Genomic DNA, 12041 nt, shown 5'->3' with positions numbered 1-12041 from the left:
GCTCTAGTGGACCTGATCTATAGCCCATGGTATTCTACTATTCCCCAGTATCCATGATGGACTAAGAGAAAAGGAATTACCGGTAGGCATTAAATTCCTGTTTTCTTTGTGTAGTTTATTAAATTCTGCACACTGGAGGTGCAATCCAAAATTGATCCGATTGTCCGTTTGGGCTATATAGTCACGCAACGCAACCCAACCCATGCTTTGGTGATGACATCATTATGTCAACCCCCTCTTCATCCTCTTTTATTTAAATTCTAAATACGTACTTTTCCTATTTCCCACCTGAACAATACCTATTTTAAATTTCAGTCTCCTATCATATCGGGAAGTAAATGCCAGTATTGACGGGAGAGATGTGTACTGAGCGATCTTAACACAGACAGCTCAGCACAAATCTCTCCCCCCGCTCAGCACAGCGTGATGTGTGCTGATTGAGGGGGACGGAGGAGGTGCTCATTTCACCCAGCGGGTGAAATGGGCGACCTGCTAGATTGCGCGTGCATGCATGCCAATCTAGCACCGGCGATTAGCAACGCGCGGGGCCGCGCATAGCTATTGCTGTGCGGGGTACACAACGCAGAGATCAGTGCTTAGCTTCTGAGCAGTCTAGTCAGATTGCTTAGAATTTAAGCACTGATCTCTCCGTGTGTACCCCCCTTTAGAGATTTAGTGATGAGTGAGGGCTTTTGCATATGTGTATATATATATATATATATATATATATATATATATATATATATATATAGTAGATATTTTGCTTATTTTATATATGTGGCATAAGACTTTTTCCTAATTTTATACGTTTCCAGACTTGACTTCTATTTTTATGTTCTCTGAATCAAGTCAGTTCATATTTGTCAGTAAATCTGTCATTTAACTTTTTGAATCCTTCCAAATTGTATGTTATTTTTGTAATATGAATTTCAGGATCGCATCATAGATGCCGGCCCCAAGGGAAATTACTCACGGTTCATGAACCACAGCTGTAACCCCAACTGTGAAACTCAGAAGTGGACGGTAAATGGCGACATCAGAGTCGGGCTGTTTGCACTTTGTGACATACCTCAAGGTATCCCTTCCCCCATTACTTATCTATTTTACCCATTCTCTTTCAATACATTTATTTATTGTATAATAATGGTGGAATCTGTTATGTGGCCTCTAAACCTAACAATGTTGTTCTTTTCAGTAATTTTAGGCTCTGAAAGCTTAGTTGTAGTGTTCATTATTAAGCTGTCGGGAACAGTTACAGTATGTGAGTGAATTGTTAGATTTCTTCGTCCTAGTCTTTACACTGTATCCATTACCAACAATAGCACAACAGCTTGCTACTGCATATCTCCCAACTCATCCCCTTATTTGAAAGTAATCGGGAGAGATGTATCAATCTGTGGAGAGGTTGTCCAAAGCAACCAATTAGATGCTAGCTATCATTTGTCTAACAGTCTTTTGCAATGACGGAGACTAATTGGGAGCATTTGGAGTGATCTCTCTCCCTCTGCCTTTTAAATGTCACCTCACATATTCACCATGTCCCCAAGTAAGAAGTGTAATATGAATGTGTGGCTGTATAACTGAGGTGGCATCCAGTTGGATGTGAATGTGTGTATTCTGTAGTCCTTGGTTCCTGGTTATAGATCAATGCCACAAAGGTGTATTCAAATCTGCGGCCTAAGGAGAAAGAGTCTCCCAAGTGGGAACAGGCTGCCTTCAGGGGGAAACTGCCGGGACCGAGAGTCCCACCTCGGGCTTCTACTACCCATACCGGGGCTGAATTTACTGTTAGGCAACAAATGCACCTACCTATGGCCCGGCGGCCAGGGTTGTAGGGTCTGTAAGCTCCACTGAAAAATGTCAGGGCTTGATACTCTTGCTGGCTGAAGACTTAGGAATTTGGCAGCTGTCTAAACACTGCGCTGTCAGCCTGCCGGGTGCCAGCGCCTTGGGCGAAGGCTTCTTCTGCTGGGGATACGGTCATTAGTTCGACAGTCATTAGATCAAGCACTATTGGTCGACATGGTCATTAGGTCGACATGCGTTTTTCCCCCCCATTTTTTTTACTTTTTCATACTTTACGATCCACGTGGACTACGATTGGGAATAGTAACCTGTGCCGAGCACCTTCCCTGAAGCATGGCGAGTGAAGCGTTGAACTAATTTGGGTTCCCCGTCACTTTACAAAGACAACCACACCAAACATAGTTTAAAAAAAACAACTCCTATTGACCTTTTTCCATGTCGACCTAGTACATGTCGATCTAATGCATGTCGACCAATAGTGGTTGACCTAATAACTGTCGACGTAAGTCTTGTCGACCTAATGACCCATACACCTCCTTCTGTATCACGTACATGTAGAAAAGAGCCGGGATGTGCCAAGATGCAAAATCAGAAAAGAGGACGAGGTGCGTGCTGGCTGTAATGACATGTCCCCAAGTAAGAAGCAGAGGACTGGAAAAGAGCGAACGTAGGGGGTCATTCCGAGTTGATCATAGCTGTGCGTTCAGGTACTCAGACATGCAGGGGACGCCCCCGCATGTCAGTGCCGCCCCTTCCCCTCCCTGCAGAACTGCAAAAGCATCGCACAGCGGCGATGTTTTTGCATGTCAGGAGTAACTCCTGACCAGCGCAGCTCCTGCAGCCGCTGCCCCAATGGTCCGGCCACGCCTGCGTTGGCCGGACTGCGCCGCCGTCCAGCCCCCTCCCGCCCAGCGACCACCTCTGCCTGTCAATCAGGCAGATGCGATCGCTACAATATAACAGCCTTTGGCCGCCCAGCATGCGCCGGCGCACTGCGGCGCATGCGCAGATCCGACCCGTTTGCGGCGCTGCGATAAACTGCAACAAACGATCAGATCGGAATGACGCCCATAGTACCACTGCACAAAAGTGGAAGCAAGGAAGAGGCAAGCAACTACTGACCAGTGATCCTTATATCATTAGTAGGGAAATTGATGGAAACCCTCGTAAAAGAAAGAGTTGAAGATTATCTCAAATCCAGCAATTTACAGGATCACAAACAGCATGGATTTACTTGAAAAGGGGGATCATATCAAACAAACCTTACTGACTTTTTTGACTGTGTGACCAAAGTAATAGATAAAGGTGAAGCTAGACTAGAAGATATAGCTAGACTTTAGTAAGGCTTTTGACACTGTTGCACATCGCAGGCTGCTAAATAAACTCAAAAGCCTGGGATTGGATACTAAGATGTTTGAATTGATAAGATCTTGGTTGCAGGATAGAAAACAGAGAGTTGTTGTAAATGGAGTGTATTCAGAGGAGGGAAATGTTACCAGTGGAGTACCTCAGGGATCTGTACTTGGAGCAGTGCTTTTTAATGTCTTCATTGGTGACATTGCAAATGGCATTAAAGGGAAAGTATGCAATTTTTGCAGAAGACACAAAGGTATGGAACAGGGTAGACACACTAGGAGGGGTAAAACAAATGATTGAGGATCTAGGTACACTAGAGGAATGGTCAAGAGCATGGCAATTACAGTTTAATGCCAAAAAATGCACTTGGGTCTCAAAAAAACAAAAGCTAAATATAGTATTAACTGCACTATACTGGAAACTACTGAGGAGAAAAGGGATCTAGGAGTCACTATTTCAGGTGACTTAAAAGCAGGTAAGCAATGTATCAAAGCAATGAGGAAAGCTAGTCAGTTGCTTGGTTGCATAGGGAGAGATATCGGCGGCAGAAAGAAGTAATAATGCCACTGTATAGGTCATTGGTACAGCCTCATTTAGAATACTGTGTTCCGTTCTGGAGGCCATATCTTCAGAAGGATATTAATACATTAGAGACTGTACAAAGAAGGGCAACTAAAATGGTGCATGGCCTACATCACAAAACATACCCTGAAAGACTAAAAAAAATCACAATATGTATAGTTTGGAGCAGAGAAGGGAAAGGGGGAACATGATAGAAACTTTCTAATATATCAAGGGTTTTAATAAAGTCCAGGAGGAAAACATTCTTCAAATGAAGAGAAGCAATAGGACACGAGGACATGCACTGAGGCTGGAGGGAGGTAGGTTCAGGGGAAATTTGAGAAAAAAGTACTTCACAGAAAGTAGCTGACAAGTGGAATATCCTCCCAGCAGAGGTGGTAGAGGCTCACACAAGTAGAGCAGCTAAAACAGGCATAGGATAGACATAAGGATATCCTTACAAAGAGATAAGGATCATATAAGGTTTGAGGTAAAAATATGCTAAAAGAGGGGCAGACTAGATGGGCCATGTGGTTCTTTTCTGGCGTCATATTCTATGGGGTATATGCAATTGCGGTCGAATTCCGGGTGGAATTCGACCGTTTTTAAATTCGACACAATTCGACCATCGAATTCCGGCAGGAAGGTGCCGGAATTCGACATATTCAATAAAAAACGAATTCGACAGTCCCGCTGTCGAAAAACGGCCGATTTGACGGATTTTGATCCGATTTTTAAAAATGTAAAAAAAACGGGGAAAAACCCGAAAAAAAATTGCGTGGGGTCCCCCCTCCTAAGCATAACCAGCCTCGGGCTCTTTGAGCCGGTCCTGGTTGCCAAAATACGGGGGGGGAAATGACAGGGGATCCCCCGTATTTTAATAACCAGCACCGGGCTCTGTGCCTGGTCCTGGTGCAAAAAATACGGGGGACAAAAAGAGTAGGGGTCTCCTGTATTTCTCTATCGTCCTAGTTGATGCTGGGGTTCCTGAAAGGACCATGGGGAATAGCGGCTCCGCAGGAGACAGGGCACAAAAAGTAAAGCTTTAGGATCAGGTGGTGTGCACTGGCTCCTCCCCCTATGACCCTCCTCCAAGCCTCAGTTAGATTTTTGTGCCCGGCCGAGAAGGGTGCAATCTAGGTGGCTCTCCTAAAGAGCTGCTTAGAAAAGTTTAGCTTAGGTTTTTTATTTTACAGTGAGTCCTGCTGGCAACAGGATCACTGCAACGAGGGACTTAGGGGAGAAGAAGTGAACTCACCTGTGTGCAGGATGGATTGGCTTCTTGGCTACTGGACATTCGCTCCAGAGGGACGATCACAGGTACAGCCTGGATGGTCACCGGAGCCTCGCCGCCGGCCCCCTTGCAGATGCTGAAACGAGAAGAGGTCCAGAATCGGCGGCAGAAGACTCCTCAGTCTTCTTAAGGTAGCGCACAGCACTGCAGCTGTGCGCCATTTTCCTCTCAGCACACTTCACACGGCAGTCACTGAGGGTGCAGGGCGCTGGGAGGGGGGCGCCCTGGGAGGCAAATGAAAACCTTTTTTGGCTAAAAATACCTCACATATAGCCTCCGGGGGCTATATGGAGATATTTAACCCCTGCCAGAATCCGTTAAGAGCGGGAGACGAGGCCGCCGAAAAAGGGGCGGGGCCTATCTCCTCAGCACACAGCGCCATTTTCCCTCACAGAAAGGCTGGAGGGAAGGCTCCCAGGCTCTCCCCTGCACTGCACTACAGAAACAGGGTTAAAACAGAGAGGGGGGGCACTAATTTGGCGTTAGAAATATATAAAAAAGATGCTATAAGGGAAAACACTTATATAAGGTTGTCCCTATATAATTATAGCGTTTTTGGTGTGTGCTGGCAAACTCTCCCTCTGTCTCTCCAAAGGGCTAGTAGGTCCTGTCCTCTATCAGAGCATTCCCTGTGTGTGTGCTGTGTGTCGGTACGTGTGTGTCGACATGTATGAGGACGATGTTGGTGAGGAGGCGGAGCAATTGCCTGTAATGGTGATGTCACTCTCTAGGGAGTCGACACCGGAATGGATGGCTTATTTAGGGAATTACGTGATAATGTCAACACGCGCCAAGGTCGGTTGACGACATGAGACGGCCGACAAACAATTAGTACCGGTCCAGACGTCTCAAAAACACCGTCAGGGGTTTTTAAAACGCCCGTTTACTTTAGTCGGTCGACACAGACAGGGACACTGAATCCAGTGTCGACGGTGAATAAACAAACGTATTCCTTATTAGGGCCACACGTTAAGGGCAATGAAGGAGGTGTTACATATTTCTGATACTACAAGTACCACAAAAGAGGGTATTATGTGGGATGTGAAAAAACTACCGTAGTTTTTCCTGAATCAGATAAATTAAATGAAGTGTGTGATGATGCGTGGGTTCCCCCCGATAGAAAATATGGGCGGTATACCCTTTCCCGCCAGAAGTTAGGGCGCGTTGGGAAACACCCCTTAGGGTGGATAAGGCGCTCACACGCTTATCAGAACAAGTGGCGGTACCGTCTATAGATAGGGCCGTCCTCAAGGAGCCAGCTGACAGGAGGCTGGAAAAATATCATAAAAAGTATATACACACATACTGGTGTTATACTGCGACCAGCGATCGCCTCAGCCTGGATGTGCAGAGCTGGGGTGGCTTGGTCGGATTCCCTGACTAAAAATATTGATACCCTTGACAGGGACAGTATTTTATTGACTATAGAGCATTTAAAGGATGTATTTCTATATATGCGAGATGCACAGAGGGATATTTGCACTCTGGCATCAAGAGTAAGTGCGATGTCCATATCTGCCAGAAGATGTTTATGGACACGACAGTGGTCAGGTGATGCAGATTCCAAACGGCACAAAGGTGTATTGCCGTATAAAGGAAGAGGAGTTATTTGGGGTCGGTCCATCGGACCTGGTGGCCACGGCAACTGCTGGAAAATCCACCGTTTTTACCCTAAGTCACATCTCTGCAGAAAAAGACACCGTCTTTTCAGCTTCAGTCCTTTCGTCCCTATAAGAGTCATATCTGCCCAGGGATAGAGGAAAGGGAAGAAGACTGCAGCAGGCAGCCCATTCCCAGGAACAGAAGCGTTCCACCGCTTCTGACAAGCTCTCAGCATGACGCTGAGACCGTACAGGACCCCTGGATCCTACAAGTAGTATCCCAGGGGTACAGTTTGGAATGTCGAGACGTTTCCCCTGCGCAGGCTCCTGAAGTCTGCTTTACCAAGGTCTCCCTCCGACAAGGAGGCAGTATGGGAAAAAATTCACGAGCTGTATTCCCAGCAGGTGATAATTAAATTACCCCTCCTACAAGAAAAGGGGGTATTATTCCACACTATATTGTGGTACTGAAGCCAGAAGGCTAGGTGAGACCTATTCTAAATCTAAAAAAATTTGAACACTTACAAAGGTTCAAATCAAGATGGAGTCACTCAGAGCAGTGATAACGAACCGGGAAGAAGGGGACTATCTGGTGTCCCGAGACATCAGGGATGCTTACCTCCATGTCCCAAATTTGCCCTTATCACTAAGGGTACCTTAGGTTCGTGGTACAGAACTGTCACTATCAGTTTCAGACGCTGCCGTTTGGATTGTCTACGGCACCCCGGGTCTTTACCAAGGTAATGGCCGAAATGATGGTTCTTCTTCGAAGAAAAGGCGTCTTAATTATCCCTTACTTGGACGATCTCCTGATAAGGGCAAAGTCCAGGGAACAGTTGGAGGTCGGAGTAGCACTATCTCGGATACTGTTACAACAGCAGGGGTGGATTCTAAATATTCCAAAATCGCAGCTGATCCCGACAACAAGTCTCCTGTGCTTAGGGATGATTCTGGACACAGTCCAGAAAAAGGTGTTTCTCCCGGAAGAGAAAGCCAGGGAGTTATCCGAGCTAGTCAGGAACCTCCTAAAATCAGTGCATCATTGCACAAGGGCCATGGTAAAAAAAATGGTGACTTCCTTCGAAGCAATTCCAGTCGGCAGATTTCATGCAAGAACTTTTCAGTGGGATCTGCTGGACAAATGGTCCGGATCGCATCTTCAGATGCATCAGCGGATAACCCTATATCCAAGGACAAGGGTGTCTCTCCTGTGGTGGTTACAGAGTGCTCATCTTCTAGAGGGCCGCAGATTCGGCATTCAGTTTTGGATGTTGGTGACCACGGAGGCCAGCCCGAGAGGCTGGGGAGCAGTCACACAAGGAAAAAATTTCCAGGGAGTGTGATCAAGTCTGGAGATTTTTCTCCACATAAATATAGCTAAGGGTAAATTTATAATGCTCTAAGCTTAGCAAGACCTCTGCTTCAAGGTCAGCCGGTATTGATCCAGTGGGATAAAACATCACGGCAGTCGCCCACGTAAATAGACAGGGCGGCACAAGAAGCAGGAGGGCAGTGGCAAAAACTGCAAGGACTTTTCGCTGGGCGGAAAATCATGTGATAGCACTGTCAGCAGTGTTTCATTCCGGGAATGGAAACTGGGAAGCAGACTTCCTCAGTAGGCACGACCTCCACCCGGCAGAGTGGGAACTTCATGGGGAAGTTTTCCACATAATTGTAAACCGTTGGGAATTACCAAAGGTGGACATGATGGCGTCCCGTCTGAACAAAAAACGGGACAGGTATTGCGCCAGGTTAAGAGACCCTCAGGCAATAGCTGTGGACGTTCTGGTAACACCGTGGGTGTACCAGTCGGTGTATGTGTTCCATCCTCTGCTTTTCATACCTAAGGTACTGAGAATTATAAGACGTAGAGGAGTAAGAACTATACTCCTGGCTCCGGATTGGCCAAGAAGGACTTGGTACCCGGAACTTCAAGAGATGCTCACAGAGGACTTATGGCCTCTGCCGCTAAGAAGGGACTTGGTTCAGCAAGTACCATGTCTGTTCCAAGACTTACCGCAGCTGCGTTTGACGACATGGCGGTGGAACGCCGGATCCTAAGGGAAAAGGCATTCAGGAAGAGGTCATTCCTACCCTGGTCAAAGCCAGAAAGGAGGTGACCGCACAACATTATCACCACATGTGGCGAAAATATGTTGCGTGGTGTGAGGCCAGGAAGGCCCCACGAAGAAATTTCAACTCGGTCGATTCCTGCATTTCTTGCAAACAGGAGTGTCTATGGGCCTCAAATTGGGGTCCATTAAGTTTCAAATTTCGGCCCTGTCGATTTTTCTTCCAGAAAGAATTGGCTTCAGTTCCTGAAGTCCAGAAGTTTGTCAAGGGAGTATTGCATATACAACCCCCTTTTGTGCCTCCAGTGGCACTGTGGGATCTCAACGTAGTTCTGGGATTCCTCAAAACACATTGGTTTAAAACCAGTCAAATCTGTGGATTTGAAGCATCTCACATGAAAAGTGAACATGCTCTTGGACCTGGCCTGGACCAGGCGAGTGTCAAATTGGTGGTTTTTTTCTCAAAAAAGCCCATATCTGTTTGTCCATTCGGACAGGGCAGAGCTGCGGACTCGTCCCCAGTTCTCTCCCTAAGGTGGTGTCAGTGTTTCACCTGAACCAGCTTATTGTGGTGTCTTGCGCCTACTAGGGACTTGGAGGACTCCAAGTTGCTAGATGTGGTCAGGGCCCTAAAAATATAGGTTCCAGGACGGCTGGAGTCAGGAAAACTGACTTGCTGTTATCCTGTATGCACCCAACAAACTGGGTGCTCTTGCTTTTAAGCAGACTTTTGCTAGTTGGATGTGTAATACAATTCAGCTTGCACATTCTGTGGCAGGCCTGCCACAGCCAAAATATGTAAATGCCCATTCCACAAGGAAGGTGGGCTCATCTTGGGCGGCTGCCCGAGGGGTCTCGGCTTTACAACTTTGCCGAGTGGCTATTTAGTCAGGGGCAAACACGTTTGTAAAATCCTACAAATTTGATACCCTGGCTAAGGAGGACCTGGAGTTCTCTCATTCGGTGCTGCAGAGTCATCCGCACTCTCCCGCCCGTTTGGGAGCTTTGGTATAATCCCCATGGTCCTTTCAGGAACCCCAGCATCCACTAGGACGATAGAGAAAATAAGAATTTACTTACCGATAATTCTATTTCTCGGAGTCCGTAGTGGATGCTGGGCGCCCATCCCAAGTGCGGATTATCTGCATTACTTGTACATAGTTACAAAAATCGGGTTATTATTGTTGTGAGCCATCTTTTCAGAGGCTCCGCTGTTATCATACTGTTAACTGGGTTCAGATCACAGGTTGTACAGTGTGATTGGTGTGGCTGGTATGAGTCTTACCCGGGATTCATAAATCCTTCCTTATTGTGTACGCTCGTCCGGGCACAGTACCTAACTGAGGCTTGGAGGAGGGTCATAGGGGGAGGAGCCAGTGCACACCACCTGATCCTAAAGCTTTACTTTTTGTGCCCTGTCTCCTGCGGAGCCGCTATTCCCCATGGTCCTTTCAGGAACCCCAGCATCCACTACGGACTCCGAGAAATAGAATTATCGGTAAGTAAATTCTTATTTTTTTGTACCAGCACCGGGCTCCACTAGCTGGACAGATAATGCCACAGCCGGGGGTCACTTTTATACAGCGCCCTGCGGCCGTGGCATTAAATACCCAACTAGTCACCCCTGGCCGGGGTACCCTGGAGGAGTGGGGACCCCTTCAATCAAGGGGTCCCCCCCCAGCCACCCAAGGGCCAGGGGTGAAGCCCAAGGCTGTCTCCCCCCCCCCAATCCAAGGGCTGCGGATGGGGGGCTGATAGCCTTGTTGAAAATGTAAGAATATTGTTTTTTTGCAGAAGATCTATAAGTCCCAGCAAGCCTCCCCCGCAAGCCGGTACTTTGAGAACCACAAGTACCAGCATGCGGTGGGAAACAGGCCCGCTAGTACCTGTAGTTCTACTGCCAAAAAAATACCCAAATAAAAACAGGACACAGACACCGTGAAAGTATAACTTTATTACATACATGCCGACACACTTACCTATGTTGACACGCTGACTCTGGCCTCGTCTCCAATGTCGACGTCCGGGGTACCAGAAAATAAAATTATACTCGCCTGATCCAGTGTCCAGTTCTTTTATTATAATCCACGTACTTGGCAAAACAAAAAAACGCATTTACCCGAACCAGACGGACTGATAGGGGTCCCATGTTTACACATGGGACCCCTTTTCCCGAATGCAGAGACCACCCGTGACTCCTGTCACAGAAAGGTCCCTTCAGCCAATCAGGAAGCGCCACTTTGTGGCACTCTCCTGATTGGCTGTATGCGCGTCGGAGCTGTCAGACGTGCATCGCACAGCTCCCTCCATTATCTTCAATGTTGGGAACTTTGCGGTCGGCTGACCGCGGGTAACCCCACCGCTGACCGCAAAGTTCCCAACATTGAAACTAACGGAGGGAGCTGTGCGATGCGCTGTCTGCCAGCTCAGACGCGCAAAGCCAATCAGGAGAGTGCCACGAAGTGGCGCTTCCTGATTGGCTGAAGGGACCTTTCTGTGACAGGAGTCACGGGGGGTCTCTGCATTCGGGGAAAGGGGTCCCATGTGTAAACATGGGACCCCTTTCAATCCGTCTGGTTCGGGTAAATGCGTTTTTTTGTTTTGCCAAGTACGTGGATTATAATAAAAGAACTGGACACTGGATCAGGTGAGTATAATTTTATTTTCAGGTACCCCGGACGTCGACATTGGAGACGAGGCCAGAGTCGGCGTGTCAACATAGGTAAGTGTGTCGGCATGTATGTAATAAAGTTATACTTTAACGGTGTCTGTGTCCTGTTTTTATTTGGGTATTTTTTTTGCAGTAGAACTACAGGTACCAGCGCGCCCCCCCCGCGCGCGCATGCTGGTACTTGTGGTTCTCCGAATACCGGCTTCCGGGGGAGGCTTGCTGGGACTTGTAGTTCTTCTGCAAAAAAAAAAACCCCAATATTCGCTCATTTTTACACATGGCTATCAGCCCCCCATCCGCAGCCCTTGGATGGGGGGGACAGCCTCGGGCTTCTCCCCTGGCCCTTGGGTGGCTGGGGGACGACGACCACTTGATTGAAGGGGTCCCCACTCCTCCAGGGTACCCCGGCCAGGGGTGACTAGTTGGGTGTGTAATGCCACGGCCGCAGGGCGCTGTATAAAAGTGACCCCCGGCTGTGGCATTATCTGTCCAGCTAGTGGAGCCCGGTGCTGGTACAAAAAATACGGGGGACCCCTACTCTTTTTGTCCCCCGTATTTTTTGCACCAGGACCAGGCGCAGAGCCCGGTGCTGGTTGTTAAAATACGGGGGATCCCATGTCATTTTTTTCCCCATATTTTGGCAACCAGGACCGGCTCAAAGAGCCCGAGGCTGGTTATGC

General features: G+C 47.7%; 1 protein-coding gene across 5 annotated transcripts in view; it reads left to right on the top strand.

Annotated features, from left to right (window-relative positions):
• Nucleotides 1-12041, top strand: part of NSD3 (nuclear receptor binding SET domain protein 3) — a 300258-nt gene that overhangs the window by 246189 nt on the left and 42028 nt on the right. For all 5 annotated transcript variants that reach the window (XM_063931538.1, XM_063931537.1, XM_063931536.1 and 2 more), the window contains one exon: nt 934-1075. In XM_063931538.1, coding sequence (XP_063787608.1) covers nt 934-1075 — 142 coding nt within the window. The remainder of the gene's footprint in view (nt 1-933; nt 1076-12041) is intronic.

Source organism: Pseudophryne corroboree, chromosome 6, assembly GCF_028390025.1.
Source record: "Pseudophryne corroboree isolate aPseCor3 chromosome 6, aPseCor3.hap2, whole genome shotgun sequence".
Taxonomy (NCBI): Eukaryota; Metazoa; Chordata; class Amphibia; order Anura; family Myobatrachidae; genus Pseudophryne; species Pseudophryne corroboree.
The sequence above is the reverse complement of the archived record's forward strand: the minus strand, read 5'-3'. Positions and strand labels throughout refer to the sequence as shown.